Genomic DNA, 20377 nt, shown 5'->3' with positions numbered 1-20377 from the left:
TCATTAAACTGTACGCTAAATAAAATCAATATCACATTTGTAATCATGCTAATATTTGGAGAAAATAATATCAGATCATTAAACCAACAATTACGATATCATAGATGATATATAACGCACACCCTACAGCACCCTGGCCCGATCGGGCAAATAACCGTTCCGTCTGCTGTCCTGAGCGTCGTTCACACTGGCCCTGGGCCATCGGGCAGTCCTTATTGTCGAGCCCTGACATTAAAAGTCGAAAAAACAACTTGTGTGCAATTTTCTTTTTCGAGTGAACTCGAGTTTACAATCTGCTGGTTTTGTTTTAAACAATGTTATTTTCTTAAGTGAACACTATAACAGGTGGTTTCTCCATATAACTCACTCCAGCCGAACACGGTGATCTTCCTCATGTAGTTTGTGATGGTGACGTTCTGTCTGATGAGCCATAAGTACATATGAAGAGCTTGAATGAAGAACCAGGTGAATGTAGTCAGCATGGAGTAATGCATGAGCAGCGCTATGAAGACACACGCAGCCTTGACTTCTGTGTTGGCGATGCTCTCGTTTGACAAAAAGGATAAATTCAGGAGAAACAAAGCCACACACATGTTGATCAAGATTTTTGTGGCCTGATTTGATTTGGCTTTCCTGTTCAAATATAAAAACAACCTGTATTTGTAACACACACTTAGCAGATGCTTTCATCAAGAGGAACAAAAGCAACTGGTCAAAGAACTTTTAATGTTAATAATTACAGTAACTATAAGTTGTACTTTAAGATACTCTACCGTAACAGGAAATGCATGAACAGAGCGACGGACAGAAAAAACATGGACATGCCGCAGCCGATAGAAGTGATGAAGCTCAATGAATCCACATACGGTGCTGTGATGTTTGCATTTACATCTGGAGGAGACTGAGAGATCAGAGAAACACAACAGAAACAACCCTTTAAAAATCCTTAGTTGTTTGTTAGCAAGAATCAGATCTTTACATTTTAAATGTATACATGTAAGTTTCTTTTAGGGCTGCAACTAACGATTATTTTGATAATTGGTTAGTTGGCTGATTATTTTATCGATTAATCGATTTATAGGATAAAAATCCCAATTTTCTTTTCTATTGCACATCCTGCCCAATGTCCTTCAAAAAATGCTTAATTTATTAGACTACCTGTCACACATATTTTAGGAATCTATGAAAAACTTGTTTAAAACTTAAAATGTTACAAACTGAATAGTTTGTAAAAATGAAAACAACTAAATAGTCATTATTCACACATAATGTCCAAAAAAAATATTTTTTTATGGCCTCCTTTGGCTTTGATAACAGCTTGCATTCTTGCCGGCATTGTTTTCATGTACTTTTCCACAATTTGTGTGGGTGCAGTCAGTTTTGACAACGAAAGATGAGGTCATTTGATTGAATGCCGTGTATTTATGACATTTACCTGCTAGAAATACATGCTCAGTTTTAACGTTATTTTAAGGTGGAGTAGAATTAAATGAACGGCAAAACATTTTGTTTACATATTTCAGTTTAAGAGCCACTGCTGGATATCAGCCTACACTTTGGTCACAGATTTAGTCAGCAAACAAGCAGAGCAATATAGACCGACTGAATGACACTTCAATTTAAGGAGAAAATCTCAAATCAAGATCGCTGAAGTCCAGCTTACTTGTCTGTTTGCAGATCATCCACACTTTTTCCTCAGTTTAGAGAGAGCTCATGTGGACCAGCATAGGACCAGCATAAACCAGCTCAAACCAGCATACCAGCTTCAAAACCTACCTTACCAGCATATGCTGATTTTTTTCAACATTCCGTCAGTGAAACAACACACTACAGCCTGTAAAACTATGAAATAAATATCGGTAAATAATGGTAACCTTAATTATAAGAAAGTTAAATATTATTTTTAAAAAAAACATTCGTTTTTTATTTCCACACAAATTCCAAAGTCCCGTTATAATAGTCTATCAAATAGACTGCTCTGCGCTTTGAGAGGGATGTGGGACACAAGCAGGAAAGAGACCATTTCTCTTTAATAATATCTTCATGTTATCTCTTGATGTTACAAGCAACTGATTTAGCACTGTCGAGAAAGCGAAAGTAAAAATCACCAGCGCCTTATAAAAACTTGATGCGCCTTATAAAGTCTAATAACAAGCACAAACTGTGATAACTCTCTGGAGTCAGGTAACGCGCCAGCGCATTTTGCAGGATTTTTTTTGACATTGCAGCAAAACAGACTTAAAATACTCCATCATTTCTTGTCATAGAGACATAAGTAATGTATCAATTGAAACTATAGAATGTCTTCTTTTATTTGTGTACACTCAGAGTAAAAACACAATGTTGTGCTTTTTGTAAAATAAAGAAAACTAACATGATGCGTGATCTCTCCTCTCCCTCTGAACGAAGTCCAATCTGATAGTTCTCAGAAAATGAACTGTAACTTATGAATACTAATGACAAAAAAAATGACACTTATGTCTAAAGAAATGTTGAAATGTCAGGTTTTAAATCATGCAAGTCAAATCGAAAACAAACATTCTGTGTTTGTAATCTGTATGAAAAGAGAGCCATGTCAGAAGTCCGAGATTCAGCTCATTATCCGCTAATGCGGCCACGCCCACGGAGCCAGCGCTATTCAGATGCAAATTCAGAGGCAATACTTGTATGCATTGTCTCAATCGTGTATTTATTGTCTAAAAGTGTTTATCTGGATGTTAAAGCCATGGTTAGCGATCTCTAGAAGACATGCTGTTAGTTCCTGGTTCCTTTTCTTCTTTATATGAATTTGTGGCCTAAAGGTGTACAGAGCGCCCTCCGGCTGCAAGTATGAATTGAAAACCGTATCCAGCACTCATAGTGATGACAATAAATATTGAATAAATATTACTCCTCAGTATAGAAAATGGACATAAACATATAAGAATCCATCAATATTTCTCCAAATGTGCATGCTTTTAACCCTCAGGGGTCTGAGGATTTTTGGGACCCTGGAGAAGTTTTGACATGCCCTGGCATTTGTGCTTTTTTCAGTTGTTCGTAAACATATTAATGGAAAAAGTGTCATTACACTGTATTCAGCACAAACTAGGCTACAATAATATGTGAGGAACATGTATGTACATGTTTGTGTTTTTGAAGGAATAACGTTTATGCGTGGTTATTGAAAAAACAAAAAAACTTAAGTCACTGAAATAAAGCCAAAAAATATATATTAAATCTTTGTTCACAAGACTTCTGGGTATTTGAGGTTGTAGACTAGAGTTTTTGCTTCAGAATTATGTAAAAATTATGCTGCCTGCTTGTTCATATAAAACAATAGAGAGATTTAAATGTTCTAAAACATCTTTGGTCAAGAAACACAGTATGCATGGAGGCGTGACTCCTCATGTATAATGGGTGATTCTCACCTGAGAAGACAAAAGAATCACATAATAATGACCTGAAATGACTTGCATATTAATGAGGCCTTTCAGTCAGGTAGACTGTGAAAAAACCCTCTGTGATCATGATTCAAATCTCATCATGGTGTAAATCAAACATACAGAAAAAACAGCAATACTGTGAAATATTATTACAATTTAAAATAATGGTATTCTATTATATTCTTTAAAATATAATGTATTTCTGTGATGCAAAGTGTCTGAACAATGTTACCTCTATGGCATTTCATATAGGCTTTTAGCTTAAAAGCATGCACATTTGGAGAAATATTGATGGATTCTCATGTTTGTCAATTTTCTATACAGAGGAGTAATATTTATTCATTAGTTATTGTCGTCACTGTGAACGCTGGATACTGTGTTTACAATTCATACTTGCAGCCGGAGGGCGCTCTGTGCACTTTTAGTCCACAAATGCCAATGCTAAAGAAGAATAGGCAATCCAGGAAATAACTGAAATAACAGAGGCCAGAGATCGCTAACTATGGCTATTCAAAACACTTTTCAAGACAATAAATACACGATTGAGACGATGTATGCATGTATTGACTCAGAATTTGCGTCTGAATAGCGCTGACTCCGTGGGCGTGGCCGCATTAGCGGATAATGAGCTGAATCACGGATTTCTGACATGGCTCTCTTTTCATACAGATTACATAAACACAGAAGGATTGTTTTCGATTTGACTTAAACGATTTAAAACCTGACATTTCAACGTTTTTCCAGACATAAGTATAATTTTTTTGTGATTAGTATTCACTAAGTTACAGTTCATTTTCTGAGAACTATCAGATTGGACTTCCTGCAGAGGGAGACGAGAGATCATGCATCATGTTAGTTTTCTTTATTTTACAAAAAGCACAACATTTTGTTTTTACTCTGAGTGTACACAAATAAAAGAAGATATTCCACAGATTAAAATGGTGTATAACTTAATTGTATGTGCAACATTAACGGAGTATTTTGAGTCTCTTTCACACTGGTAAGAAAAAAAACGCGGTGGTATCGCCGGCGATACCCTCAGACCTCAGAGTGTTAAGCTAAAAGCCTATATGAAATGCCATAGAGGTAACATAATTGTTCAGACACTTTGCATCACAGAAATACATTATATTTTAAAGAATATAATAGAATACCATTATTTTAAATTGTAATAATATTTCACAGTATTGCTGTTTATGATGAGCTGAGACATGACTACAGAGGGTTTTTTCACAGCCTACCTGACTGAAAGGCCTCATTAATATGCAAGTCATTTCAGGTCATTATTATGTGATTATTTTGTCTTCTCAGGTGAGAATCACCCATTATTCATGATGATTCATTATTCATGATGATTCACACCTCCACGCATACTGCGTTTCTTGACAAAAAGTGTCTTACAAAAACTAAATCAATATATTGTTTTATATGAAGTTGTAGGCAGGATACTTTTTACATAATTCTGAAGCAAAAACTCTAGTCTACAATCTCCAATACCCAGAAGTCTTGTGAACACAGATTTAATATACTTTTTTTGGCCTTATTTCAGTGACTTAAGTTTTTTTGTTTTTTCAACCATAAACGTTATTCCTTCAAAAACACAAACATGTACATACATGTTCCTCACATATTACGGTAGACTAGTTTGTGCTGAATACAGTGTAATGACACTTGTGTCATTAATATGTTTATGAACAACTGAAAAAAGCACAAATGTCAGGGCATGTCAAAACTTCTCCAGGCCCCAAATCAGCCTCAGACTCCAGAGGGTTAAATAGAAATTGACATGCAAGCAAAAAGGTTTCTATCCTACCTGTTTTTTCTACTTTACCACAGTAAAGAATGCAAATAGCCTAATAGGCCTAAATGTGAACAAAAGTAATGTTTATAATCCCCTGCGTGGGTGAAGATTTGGGAAAAGAAACAGATTTCGCAAAACAGAATTTAAGCTTAAATGTATTGATTTAAACTCACGTACCTCTCAATGTTTCCATGGCTGCGATGTCACATTTAATTGCTAACCTATTATTTATTTTGTAAACAAAGCTTTGTGCTTCACTCGTGTCATATTCAAGCAGGGCCGGCGCTACCTATAGGCAGAGCAGGCAGTTGCCTAGGGCCTCGGGCACGGAGGAGGGGCCTCCTGCCTCCACTACCGTGACATCCCCCTAGCAAAATACTAGGCTCTTTTTCCATTGGATATAAATGAATTCACTGTGACTCTCACCTGTATTGAAACCAACTATTGTAACTGTATCAAAGTGGGTCCCACCTTCTAAATAGATGAAAAAAAAAAAGTTATGAAAATGCAACTTTTCTGCAGCTGACTGGCTTTAATTCATTGAATTATGATTGCGCCGAAACGAACATCCTTCATGTGGTGCAAAGCGAAAGGCTAAACAGGCACTCAAAGAAGTGCAGGTGTGCGAGTTGTCATCATCTTTTTTGGACTGATTGTAATGTATTCTAAAAATAAACGTGTTCTGTCGATCGGCGTTATTTCTGGATATATAATTTGCCAAGTTTAAAAGAACGCGAGCGCCGTCGACGCGTCCAGACACTTTAAATTTGTACGTAATGAATGACATCGAGTCAGGAGCGGAATATATAGCCTACTGAAGTAAAAGCAAAGTTCATTCAAAGTAAAAAAAAAAGCTAGAGTATGCTTTTAGAGAGTAGGCTACTTTTTTAATGTTCGAAAACAGTATCTCAACTGTCTGTACCTTTTAAATTCTGCTGTTTACATTATACCGCAATACATACTTTCAGTTTTCAAAGCATAAATATTGTTGTTATATTTATTGAAAAATCAACGTACAATTTTATAAAGTAGGCCTAATTAAGTCCTATTTATGCTTAAGTTTGTCACTTTCAGTTTTACGATATAGTTGATTTGTGTAGATTTGTGTAGGTTGTGTAGGTTTGTGAAAAAGTTCCATTACATTGTTTTAGAATGTTCTTCACACTAAAAAAAAAAAAATGGTTCCACACTCTAAAAAAAAAAAAAATGCTGGGTTGAAAATGGACAAACCTAGTGGTTGGGTTAAATGTTTGCCCAAGGTGCTGGGCAGTTTTTTTTTTTGTTTGTTTGTTTTTTTTTTTTACCCAGCTGTTTAAAAATGACTATATGGCTGTCTTAAAATGAACCAAAAATAGGTCTGAAATTAAAATAATTACTAGAGGCAACAATAACAATCAAAAGGTGAACATTTATTAATAAGCAACTTAAATGTTTATTGTTTAATTATTATTCATTAAACTTGTTAATAAATGTTCATTTATTAAACATATATTTTAATAAATGTTCATTTATTAAACATATAACTGTTAATTTCCAGGATACTTTGGGTTCATTTTAAGCAAGCAATACAGTCATTTTCAAACAATAGTTGAGTTAAAAACACCCCAATTGCTGGGTTTGTCCCTTTTCAACCCAACTTTTTTTTTTTTTTAACCCAGCATTTTTAGAGTGCACTACCATTAACTGAAAGGTTCTTTGGGGAACCAAAAGTGGTTCTTTTATGGCATCACTGTAGAGCTTTGATCGGGCCCAACAAATCAAGCCCGACCCTACCCGAGCCCGAGCACGTTGTGTCCGAGCCCGGCCCGGCCCGACACGTTCACTGTAATTATGAGCCCGAGCCCGATTTAAACCCGACCATTTTTAATATGTGGGCCGTTATAACCAGGGGCGGCGCCAGATTTTTTTTTTTTAACGCAGGTGCTGGTGTGCTAGATCATTTAGGCTACAGGGGGGGAGCTGCGCAGTTATATATATTATATATAGGGATGCACCGAAATGAAATTCTTGGCCGAAGCCGAAGCCGAATAATAATGAAATGCTTGGCCGAAGGCCGAAGGCCGAATACCGAACGCGGTGTTTCGCATTTTTTCCATTTATTTTGCCAATTTTTTCACCATTACAATAATTAAATAGTAAAAATTTGCTTTTTACTATTTTGTGTTGCTTTTCAGATAAATAAATCAAATAACAAAAATACAATTTCAAAATATTTATTTAACACTGAACATTTTTGAACATTCCAGCAAATATTATACAAACAAAGCACAATATAACTTAAAATAAATAAATTAGTAAAAAAAAAAAAAAAAAAAAAAAAAAAAAAAATTGGCTATCTTTGAAGCCCCCCTTCTTGAATAGCCTATGTTAGGCCTATAACTGACTGCTGAAAGAATGTAACTCTGTATGTCTACAACAACAAATGTGCATTGAATAGTGCAAAAAATGTGGATGAACCCACAACAAATGAATAACTGTCCTAGACATAAGCCTACTTAGCCTACTTCTTCAGGAAAAGTGGCAGGTTCTTCTTTATGAAAAGTAGCTTCTCTGCTTTCTCACATGAAAGTCGGTTCCTCTTCTCATCGATGACATGAGATGCAGCACTAAACAGTCTCTCACTGTCGGTGCTTGTGCATGGAGCAGACAAGTACCTGCAGAATAGTTGAAAATTTTATTGCAGTTTTCTGACAGTTGCTCATTTCAAAATGAACAATGTCTTCAAGATAATGAAATGGTTGAAACCCAGTGTAGGCCTACTATTTTACTACACTGAAAATAGTTAAATTTTCACAAAATACTTAATATGAAATATAGGTAGTAACACTTTACAATGTTTGTTAACATTATTGCATTAACTAACAATGAGCAATACATTTGTTATGGTATTTATTAATCTTCGTTAATGTAAGATAATAAAAAATATTTAGTTCATGTTAGTATAAGTGCATTAACAATTTTAACAAATAGGCCTACCACTTTTGATACTTTTTAATTCAAAAATTACAAATGTGATACTTAATTTTAATACTGTATTAGTAAATGTTAACATTAAGATTAATAAATGCTTTTAATAAGGGTTTTTCATTGTTAGTTAATGTTAAAAATAGAAACTACTTATAAAGTGTTACCATAATCCAAAATATAAATAAAATCTTAAATTAATTTAGCATACAAGTAGCCTACCTGCGTGCCATCTGCGCCAGGTCGGGAAAGCGGCCTTGATTGGTCCTCCAAAATTCGAGAGGGTTATTGCTCCTGGGGATGGGGACTTCTGAGAGATACCCATCTAACTGTTGAGCGGTCGAGCTTGTCCTCTGTCTTGCAAATGGGTTATTCTCTTGGAGGATCTCATCGAACATGTCAGACAGCGAGACTGTGCGCGGCTCATCTGTAGTACGAGCCCGTTTACTCTCTGCGCTGTTTTCATCTCCTGCGCTGTGCATCACCTGACCGTCTCCATCACCTAGCGGCTTTCCCAAATCCAACTCGGCCTGGATCATTTCTCGTGTGCGCATCTTTTTCCCCACATCCAAGTAATGATCTTTATATCTTGGATCAAGCACAGTCGCGATGCAGTACAGGGGTTCTGAGTCCGCCTGACTAAATCGTGTGCTGACAGCTTCTAAGAGCGCACTTTTAGCTGTTTTCACTCCGTGGTCTGTTTCAGCCTCTTTGTTTAAAAGACGCTTTAGTGCTGCAAGTAAGGGTATGACGTCTGCCACAGATGCATCAGATGAGCTTATCTCTTTTGTTATCTGCTCAAAGGGGGCGAGAAGAGAGAGAACGTTCTCGATTAACACCCACTGGTATGCGGTGAATGTCGCGGGCAGGTCATGATCTGCTATGTATGTAGCCAAGACTCGCTTTTGCGCAAAAAGGCTTTCCAGCATATAATATGTACTGTTCCACCTTGTGCTCACATCTTGTTGGAAACGTTTTTGCGGCATTCCGAACTGTTCTTGGATAGATTGTAGGCGCGCATAGGCAAGCGGTGAATGTTTAAAATGGCCAACAATTTTCCTGCCTATCGCTATCACATCTGCTATACTGCGCTGACTCAACAATCCCTCGTTGACCGCCAGTTGAATTGTGTGTGCCATACACCGTATGCCTTTCAGATTGCTATCTTCCATGGCTTTAGCCATATTTCTTGCGTTGTCACTGACTACCGCATGCACTTTAGATCGGTCGATACGCCAAGTGTCAAACATGTTGGCGAACGCCTCAGATATGGCTACAGCTGTATGGGACCCTCTAAACTCTTGTGAGTGAAGCACAATCTTTTGTAGCTTGAAATCTTTGTCGATCCACTGCGCCGTTAAACTCAGCATACTAGTGGGGCTCACATCCGAGCTCCAAATATCAGTCGTGAAGCTGAGGGCTGGAATATCTGTAGCCAAAAGCTCATGGACGTTAGTTGAAACGACGTTATACATCTCAGGTAAGCACACGTCTGAGAAATGCCGTCTACTAGGGATGGTGTAACGGGGCTCAATATGGTCTATAAGCCTGCGAAATCCAACATCCTCTACAACAGAGAATGGTTGATCATCCAATGCGATGAATTCCATTATCCTTTTAGTAATACCTTTAGCTTTGGCACTGTCATTGGCAAACTTTTTTGCCTTTTCTAAGAAGTCAGCCACAGATGGAGTGGGTGTCCTAGGACTGGGAGCTACTTTTCTTTTCGCTGCTGCTGTTGCCGTTGCCGCCGCCGTGTCTTTCTCGTACTCTGCATGATGTTCAGGGTGTCTTGATTTTAAGTGATAAATTAAACTTGAAGTGCTGTACGTTTTTGCAGATGCACCCCCTCTGGATAATTCAGCAGAACAATGTCTGCAAACGGCCGTTTTTGCCTCTTTCTCTGACACTTTAAAGTGCTTCCACACTGCTGACATGTTTGCTGCATAAAGCGCGCGCCTCTCACTCTACGCGGGTTATTTGATTGCGTCATTAACGTCATTGTTCGGCAAAATTTATTCGGCCTTTTTACTTATTCGGCCGAACACCGAAAGTGCTTTTTTTGGCTATTTTCGGCCGAATAATTTCGGTTGCCGAACATTCGGTGCATCCCTAATTATATATAAATATTATTAATAAATGAGCAAAAATTGGCCATGCACTCAATATTAAATATTCAATTATTTTAATTATCATAATTAAAGTTTTAATTTTATTAAATTGAACAAGCACAACATTCAGCATTCAATCAAATATTCTTAAAGATTAATTATTATTAATAATGTTACTTCAACATATTGTTATTTCAACATAATATGTGTGTGAGCAACAAGCAAGATGTGCATTTGTAAATTCGGTGACAGCGTGTGTTACGAGTTTCAAATGGTGTAAGTGTGACCGCGGTGCGCCGGCGCCTCCTGTCATTATTATATTGTCTGCTATATTGCTTTTTATGTATTAAATCCAGGCAACTGGTTGATGAAAAATGTATTAAAATTAAGATACAATTTATACTAAACGAAATTCACTTTAAAGAAAATCTTTCTTCAAAAAAACCCTTAACAAACTTGAAACTAAATGTGCTTAGGCCTATTTAATGGCTAAAACACGTAGGCTACTACAGACTCTCTTTTTGTACAAATTGCAGCACATTCATTTAATTCTGAATTTTGCACATGTAAGTTGAAAGGCATTTGTTTGTGCATAGTAAAACATATCTGTAACATTTATCAAGTTCATAATTGTGCGTGCATTTATTAATTATTATCTTAATGAATAATACGACAAGGAAGAAGCATGTAAATTGCGTTGTTTGTTTATTCAGAAGTCCCCGTTTTTTTGCTGTCATAGGCGAGCAGCGTGCTGCATTTAATGCACGAGACAAAGCCAACACATATGTTGTCACTCCCCACGACTAGTTTAAAATGTTTCCATACCTCCGATTTTCCTCCAAACTTGCTCAAAGTTAATTCTCCTGTTTTAATTTTTTCTTTGCTTCAAGCTCCATTTTGCATTTAAGCTACTGAATAGTATGCTACAGCACGCACAGCAGGTCACGCGTGCGAGACTGCAAGTGCAAGTGGACAAGACGCTGCGCATGACACGTGACGTGTTTTATCAAGGGCCCGACCCGGCCCGAGGACGGTGGCGTGAAATATCGGCTCGACCCGGCCCGCGGGTCGGGTCGGGTCGAGTCCGGGCTCGGGCTCGGGCAGAGAATAAGCTCTACATCACTGTGTAAAAACTCCCTTTTGGAACCTTTATTTTTAAGAGTGTATAGTGCATATTTGAAGTATTGCATTGCAATACATATGACAATATATTTTAAATTGGTTCAAAAGGAGGGAAAAATCCTGTCCAAAAATGATTAAGGCACGTTAGTGTTAGTAATTAACAAATTTAACAAATTTAGTAACAAATTACTACCCCAAAAAAAAAAAAAAAAAGAGATTACCTAAAAAATAAAACTATATTATATAGTAAATAATAATATATATATATATATATATATATATATATATATATATATATATATATATATTAAAAAATATAAAAATGTTAATAACAGATGTCAAATAAAAAGGTAAGGAGTAATAATATTTGTTTTATTAGGAGGGGTGTGGAGCAGGGGGCCTCCAACATAAAGTTTGCCTAGGGCCTCCAAATGTCTAGAACCGGCCCTGTATTCAAGTAAATATCAGTGGGTACCGAATATATCCGGATTCTCGTTACTACCGGTACTACAGAAATGCGGGTATCGTCACATTTTCAAAATTTCAGTACCGACTTGATACCGAAGTACTGATACTTTTGACAACACTATTTTGTCGACAAAAACAAAAAGTGATTTCAAAAGAGTGATTTTGGTAAAGTTTAGTCTTTTAGCCACTTTTCTGTCTCGTCAATGGTATTGCACATGCTGATTTAGTCACAAATATCGTTAAGTGACATTGGTGTCATCTCTCATCGTCTAGTCTTTAGTTGTCAGCGAACATTTTTGTCATAGTTTTTGTTAATGAAATTAACATTGCATCTCACCATCAGCACTGCAAAGAACGTCAGATGTGAACATGAGCACTTTATGGTGTTATTGTCGACTTTTACTGTCTCACAGCCGGACGTCGTCCATGTAAGATTTCCTTTGAAGAAAAAACAGTGACAGTTTAAATATATATAATAAATTGGGGTTGTGTATGGGTAGGGTTGGAAATCTTAATACATTTTCCAATTCCATTTTGCCTAATGATTCCGGTTCCAATTCCATGAACTAGGGCTGCATGATAATGGTTAAACTGATAATCATGATTATTTTTGCTCAAAATTATAATCACGATTATTCTATCAAAAAGGGTAATGTAGTAATGGCTATTTTGCAAGTTATTTACCAACCTACACTTCACCCAAAAGGCCAGTAGGTGGCACACACCGACTTCATTTAACCAACTATGATAACTTTGTGATAAATACAAAACACATGGTTTTGGTGGGCGCTTTGTAATCTACATTCACATTAGAGTTTTAAAGCAACACAAATCGTTTGAAAATTAGACAAAACAGATTCAGATTGCCCTGCAAATTCGTAAAGCAAAGAACAATGCTCTTTGATATGAAAAAAATATCTCTGGCTATATATCATTTTCAACCGATTAACATTATGAAAACTGGTAACCTTTAGGAACTTCAAAAGATAAAACAGCGAAACTCCTAATATTATTTCCAATAATTCCACATTATATTCATTTTCCTGATTGAATTGTCACATAGGTTGCAAAAGTGCATTATGCAAACAGTAAGGTGGAGATCAGTGGTACATTTGTTGAAATTCATCGCTGAAGGTTTGATCATGGCAGATTTAGTCACACAAATAGTACAAGTGGCTTGTGAAGAAACAGTGACTGGCTGTATGACTGAAGCAGAATTTTGCTGTGGAGATCGCTAAATTCCAGCACACGTTTTTTTTTTTTTTAGATAATCAGCACTTCTTCCGCATTTAAAGGGAGCGTGTGCACAGAGTTGCCAGATTTAAGCTCTTTGCATCTGGCAACTACAAGCATATCCCAAAGAAAAAACACATTTTCAGGATAAATAATGAGCGGGCCAGTATCGTGAAGATTATTTGTAATCAATCGAGAGAAGCAGATATCGTTATCACAATTAAAATACGATTAATCGTGCAGCCCTACCATAACCTATTTTTTTTTAATGTTATATTCATGGGCTTTTTGTGCCTTTATTCGGAGAGGACAGTAGAGAGCAGAGAGGAAAGCATTGGGTGGAGAGAGGGGGGCGCGATCAGCAAAGGACCTCGAGACGGGAATCACATTTGCGTCATATGTTGGCACACTAACTACTAAGCTATCAGCTCCGACCATTAACTATTTTTTTAATCAAAAATGGTAAGGAAAAACAATGCACAATACTCTGTTATGATTCATGTCTTGTGTTCTGCTGTCTTGTGTTTAAGGACTTTTAAGTTCAAGTGTTTTCTGTTCCTGTTGTTTCTGTGTTCACTTACTGTGTTCCTGTTTGCTTTGTACCTTGTTTGTTTCCCTCATTTGTTTCCATGACAATTAATTACCCTCACCTGTCCTGTCCTTGTTAACCTGCAAGTATTTAAACCCCAGTGTTGCTCATGTTCCTTGTCTGTGTTGTCCAAGTGTAACGTGTGTGGTTTCCAGTTCTGTTAAGTCTGCCTTTATCTTGATTTACTCAGTTTGGATTTTTTTTGGATTAATTTTGTTAGCTATTTTATGAATAAACTACCAATACTGCATTTGGAACCTACTCTTTATTATCTCTGGAGCACTCAGCGTTACATACATAGCCTTTTTTATTTGTATTACTTGCTTTCAAACAGAACCATAACATCAACAATTCAGCACATAGCATTTTATAATTTTTACAAAAGTAATATAGGCAATTTTTCTCTAGAAAAATAAACACCTAACCTTTATAACCTTTGCATGAATTTCTACCTGGTGATGGCGATGTGCAAGATACAGTAGTTTTTTAATTGTTATGGATTCTGTGATTTTTATGATTTTATAAAAATGTATAGTCAAAAATATTGATAATCAAATTAGTTCAAAAACCTTTAACAATTTAATTTATATTTTCAAAATATTTTTTATTTATTTTTATTTTTTTACAACAAATTATTATTATTTTTTGTATATTTTTTTAAATAAAACAAAGGGCTGCACGAGAGGTTAACTGGATAAAAAAAATCTAAATATTTTAAACATTTTAAATTATATTATTATTATGTATTAATAATATTATTATTACTCTGAGAAGTACATTTTAGTATACAATAGTAATATATTTCTGATATAACTTTTTCAATTAAACCGAACTTATATTTTGGCAGGTTGTTGTTAAGGCCTTTGAGTTTTTGTGTGTATCTGATGATAGTTTTATCAAATGAAATGGTGAAGTGACTCTCAGAGCAGCTCTGGAGATGAAGTTCATGTGTTCATATCGTCATAAAGTGACGAAAACAGTGGTGAAGTGGTGAAAGTGGTGAAAACACCATGAGCGTCACACCTGCTTCAGTATGTGTGTACTGTGGAGCTCATTCACACAGACACATGCAGAACATACAGACTTCATATTGAAATAGCAGATTTTTACGGTTTAATATTCACAGACACTCATTCATATAAGGGTTTTATTCATTGTGGAAGCCCAATTTTGATTTATTCATCCGAAATTTGCCAAATTCTGTAACATTCCGCTTTATACAGTCAATCCCTTTTTTATGATTGTATTCTGTATAATTTTCTATATCGTGGAAATCACAGTATCCTACTATTAAAGCGCTCCACTACCATTTTCAGAAATTAAACTAACCAATACAGCCATAAATAAATTTACCTTTTCCGTCCCAAGAACTGCAGGACGCCTCACCGACCTGTAAGAACATGTTTGATTTTTATTTTGCTTTCACAGTGTCAAATTATTACAACAAAATAAGAATCACAACAAAACCTTCTTTACCAGATTTTTCTGTGTAAAGAATATTTCTATATTGTCCGTAAGGTTGGAGATTTTGGCTCCCATCATTATTCCATAAACCTCATTGTTCAAAACAGTGTAATTTTTAGTTTCATTCTAAATAAGAAAACGTATAGGAATAAAAGAGCAATCATTAATCAAATATGAAAATGTATAAATAAGATCGCTAACACTTTACAATAATGTTCATCTGTTAACATTAATGTATTAACAAACATGAACTAACAATGAGCGATACATCTGTTACTGTATCTTTGTTTACGCCAGTTAATAAAAAATACAGCAGTTCATTGTTTGTTCATGTTAGTTCAGAGCATTAACTAATGTTAACAAATACAACTCTTGATTATAATAATGTATTAATAAATGTTGACAAAGATTAATAAATGCTGTAGAAATTCAGTTCTTTATTAGCTCATGTTAAGTAATGTAGTTAACTGTTAACCAATGACACTTATTTCAAATTGTTACCAATAGATCAAGAAACATTTGTTAAATGAATAGTTTACTCAAAAACATGTTTTTTTTTTAAACAACATTACCAATTTTCCCATATTTTTGAACCGTAAAACTCCAGCAAATGCACTTCCCCTGTTTTCCAGTCGTGATTTATCAACGGCCTCACTGGAAATTGTTAGAGACCAGGGAAAGTCTGTGTTTAGGTCACTTTGACAGTCAAGAATCTGTGAAAAAAATAATTATCATTGATAAATAAAAATTCCTACCCAGATGGGCATGTTTTAATGCTTCTCAGGTCTTACGTTGATCATGTTCTGATCTATAGAGTAGCATAAGTTTTCAGTTTCTGTGTTCGCAGCTTGTATTTGAAGAATACCAATAACATCACCCATCACAATCTGTGCACTGCTTTTATTGTCTTTTTTCATCCGCTCCACCAGGGGCTCCAGACTGTCTAAGGCAACACTGCAAAACAGGCTTAATCACTCTGTATTCTGTAATAAAGAGTTTTAATTTTAAAAGTCACTGGTAACCACACACTTACGATGCATTTGAGGGATTTATAAATCCATACTTGTCTTTTAGACCATCTGAGGTTAGATTGTACATTTTCTCAGGTGGTTTTAGACAGGCAGTTTTGTTTGTTGGATTACAAGCAGTTGGTGTCTCATCGCAGATCACACACTTCCATGCACTCTCGATTAAATGTAGAAGGTATTTACTTCCTTTATTCTCTTCAGCACACAGATATAAAAATGGTATTTTATTAATATATTTGTGCAACAATGTCAAATATTGAAGTGATCTAATATATTGTGCTTCTTATTTAGAAATTGTATTCCTGATATTTTGGACTTTTTATTGAATATGCTGTATTCATGTAATTCTATGAAATTACTTTTGTATCTTTTTTATTGAATTAAACTAGTTCTGCACGAGTTATCACAATTTTATCGCACACGATTTGGCAAAAAACATTTTATTAAATGTCGTCTTTTGTTGGACAAGATATTAATAAATGCTTCTTATGTCTGGAAAGATGTTTCACGCGTGTTGCTGTTTTAAGTGCACATTATAAGCGACGCAAACTCGCAGTGCTTTCAGATGGATTAGCATTTGGAGTCACACTTCATTGACAAGCCGCACATAATAAAACAATCGCAGCATTGCGATTTCATAATCGCACTAAGCCAAATCGTTTGAGCGCGATTTCAATGTTTGTTTTTTTTTTTTTTCTAATCATCCGATTAACCATGAGCCCTAAATTAAAAACATACTTTGTTTGACAGCAAAAAAATTGGATTTAAACAAGAAGAGATTGCAAATAAAGACTTCTTAAAGCTGTTTTAGTTACAAAAATAAAAGTAATTGATAACAAAACTCTTTGCAGTGCAAGTAAATGTTTTTTTCTTTGTATTTGCCCTCTGTTCTGATGTCATTGCGATTAAATTTTTGTTTTTATTATTTCATTTTGTGGGTGTGCAGCTTCACAGAGGTAAGATAAACCCATGAATGGCAAACTAATAGTAGCCAATGAACAACAAACTGGCTTAAGAGAATATATTTTTACATAAAAAAAAAGAAATCGTACATATTACTTGAGTGCAAAATGAAAATGGATGAACTTTCTTATATTTGAACGTCTTACATTTTTACAAATATGCTGTCAGTTTACATATTGTACTATTATCTTGATTTTAGTGGGAATTTTAATTATGTAAAATTATTTTAAATATATTTTGATATATTCATGTTTGGCCCTGGTTGAGAAAATAAATCCTAAGGCTTGTTTTACGTAAGCAATCACATGTATAGGATGGATACTAGGTTTATAGTATAATAATTTCACTTAATATTCACTTAATAGTTTGAGGTATGACATACAGCAACTGAAACAACTAATGAAAAAGTATCTTATAAATCTTAAGACAGACTTACCTCTGCAGGTATCATTGTCATATTTAGCTTTTTTACACGTCTCCTTTAGATCAACAGAAGGGATTTTTGGACAATCTAAAGAGAACATGACAACACATAATTCAACACACTCTGCCCGGTCTGGGCCATTAGGGTGTACATTGAGTGCTCTAGCCAGTGCCAGCAGTCAGAGAAGCTATTTGTGTGCTTCAGGGGCCATTGTGGATGCGCACATCGCGATCATTCTTAAAGAATCATTGTTAAAGTGATATATCATGCAGCTCTAGTAGGCGTCAAGTGATGCAACAAAGTTGAGATGTTTAACTTTGTGCATGCGATCCTTCACTACATCATGGAGTGTTGGCAGCAAGATGGAGAAGTTATTTTAATAGCAGTCAGCAATTTTCCAATAATTTATAATGTCTCTGTGTATATACGCTGGTGCTCACTGTGCATCTCCAATCCTGAATGGTTTCTTGAATCCAGATAGATAGGCGCTTGCGGTTTCACCGTAGATAAATAGCCACAATGGCAAAAAGCTCTCGCTGTTTCTCATTTATCTTGAATCTCTTTAAATCTTGAAACATTTTATGTACTAATTCCCCTTATATATGTGGTCTTTTCCCTCCTAAATGGAATTTGTTTTGAGTAACAAGAAAACTGATTGGGTGTCTGATTGGGTGTCTGCAACAAAACGTTACTAGGAAACCAGTGGTGGGAACGCCCACTAGTGATTGACATGCAAAGTCGCCGGCAGAATGCAGTTTCCAGCTGGTGTACACACAGTGTTATCCCTTGTGTATTAAACTAAGCTCTGGTGTTTCCCATGTTCAGTGGCAGATCGTACCGTTGTGGATGGTGCGTGTTGATGTACTCAGCTCAGTTTTCTGATTTATATTTAAGTTGTTTAGTGTTTTTGTTGTTATTATTGTTACTTTATTAAATTGTCTGCAATTAATTAGATCCCACTCTCCCTAGTTTCTGGCTTTGCCTCACATTACAGTAACATGGGACAGGTTAACCTGCTCACTTCTGTTCTTTCATATTTATTGCCAGGAGAATACAGTATAGGAAAATTATATAAATATAAATGAAATAATTCACATAAAAGCATTATATCATGTATATATCATCACAGGCTCATTCCCCCTGTCTTGTTAAATAACCACTGTTCCTCCCAAACTGAAAACATAAACTGAGATTAAAAAACATTTTAAAAGTCGACAAAATCTTACCTGTGTGTGGGTTTCTGTTTAGGGTGCAGATAGAGGTGCAGACTGGGTTGCTAAAGATGCAAGTCACAAGGCCTATTAATAATCCAGCAGAAGGAAATTTAAAATAAATTAAAATAGTCTGTGGTTTTACTATAACCTGCTCTTCCAAACTCAAACACACACAGTGTTTGGACACGCTACAGTGCTTGTCTTAGGTGTGTTAGGATCTGCTTTTGCTTTGCATCAATTGACCAACAGTGGTAACATCATCATCATCATCATCACTGACAGCAATGATCAATCATGACAACACTGAATTGTGAAAAATACATTTTGTAGTTTATGATTTGTTTGTGTTCAAACTTCATTTAATTTAGGACAACACGCACCTGGATGTGTGTCTTGCTGACATGTCATTCCATCTGGCAAAAAACACAGCTCTATTTCTGTACACGTCTCATTCATTCTTACTTCATATTTCCCCCCATCATTTGTTATGCTGAAATTGCGTGTTTTGCCAGATAATGTTTTGCACCGTCCTGGAAACCATTTGATAATTATTGAAAAAATACTTTCTAAAGAGTTTTGAACTCAAGAACAGTTAATAGATAAAATATACATGTTTTACCTTCAGAAGATGTGTTTATTTTGACATTCATTGTGCAAACATCTTTTATTTGTGGTTCACAACCTGATGGACATGTCAGTTTAATATCTGGAATAAAAGAACTCAGTGAGTTTGGATCTTGATCTGTCAGTCGTCACAAGAACATTCAGATAATAAATATACAGTATTCACACAGTCATGTTATCAGTGTATGTTTCACATCTACCTGTTTTACAGGAGGCCCCGAAATATGAATCTTGTAAATTATTGCCAACTATTACTCTTTTTGAGAAGCCTGCACAAAGACAGAATTAAAAAGCTATTATGTAATGTATGACATAATGATATAAATGATATATTTTAGATGCCAAAATTTATATTCACACATTACAGTCATAATGTTTTTTTAAAATCATATAATGTGATTTGGTTTTTATTTACATTTAGATTTTTTTTTTCTAATGTTGATAAATCCATTTTTTTAAAATCAACATACTTATCTGGTGTGAAGCACAACAGACGATCATCAGCCACAGAAAATTCTGCTTTTGTCGAGACATAATTCCCCAAAGCAGCCTGATAAAAGATGCAAGTGTTGAATATTCTTTTCTACATGTATTGTTAATAAATCTTGAATTTTAAATTATTTTCTTATTACATTGTTGAGATGAAAGTCCACAGTCCAAGAGGAGAGAGTTTCATCCATTCACATATGAAGCTGTACGATTATGATCTGCAGCTCAGAGACACTGTAACAATGACATGCAGTTCATTTGAATACATGAAAATCATGTTTATTTGGGCTTTAACTGTGAATTTCAATGTTCAGGTCCAGTTTATCAAATCACTTTTGTTCACAGAGAACAATGTAAGTGTACAATTATATTTAATAATAGTAGCGATAAGATTGCAATGAAAGCATAACCTTTATTAGTGGTTATTAGACAATATTTACAGATTAAATTCTCATACA

General features: G+C 35.3%; 2 protein-coding genes across 2 annotated transcripts in view; both read right to left on the bottom strand.

Annotated features, from left to right (window-relative positions):
* The window catches only part of LOC125269237 (adhesion G-protein coupled receptor G1-like), a 68044-nt gene that overhangs the window by 8514 nt on the left and 39153 nt on the right, over positions 1-20377 (bottom strand). The window lies entirely within an intron of this gene.
* LOC125269241 (zinc finger BED domain-containing protein 4-like) lies at positions 6878-10305 on the bottom strand. The gene is made up of 2 exons (XM_048192117.1): positions 8413-10305; positions 6878-7880 (listed from the first exon to the last, which is right to left on the bottom strand). The coding sequence occupies exons 1-2, from the start codon at positions 10125-10127 to the stop codon at positions 7727-7729; spliced, it is 1869 nt and encodes a 622-aa protein (XP_048048074.1). The 5' UTR covers positions 10128-10305; the 3' UTR covers positions 6878-7726.

Source organism: Megalobrama amblycephala, linkage group LG5 (genome assembly GCF_018812025.1).
Source record: "Megalobrama amblycephala isolate DHTTF-2021 linkage group LG5, ASM1881202v1, whole genome shotgun sequence".
NCBI classification, from domain to species: domain Eukaryota; kingdom Metazoa; phylum Chordata; class Actinopteri; order Cypriniformes; family Xenocyprididae; genus Megalobrama; species Megalobrama amblycephala.
Note: the sequence above shows the minus strand (reverse complement) of the source record. Positions and strands in the feature narration are given on the sequence as shown.

Bases quoted from the DNA above. Each gene is read 5' to 3' on its own strand.
- LOC125269241 (XM_048192117.1), bottom strand. From the start codon at position 10,127: ATGTCAGCAGTGTGGAAGCACTTTAAAGTGTCAGAGAAAGAGGCAAAA. The intron at 7,881-8,412 runs GTAGGCTACTTG...ACTATTCTGCAG, and splicing joins CTGGCGCAGATGGCACGCAG to GTACTTGTCTGCTCCATGCA.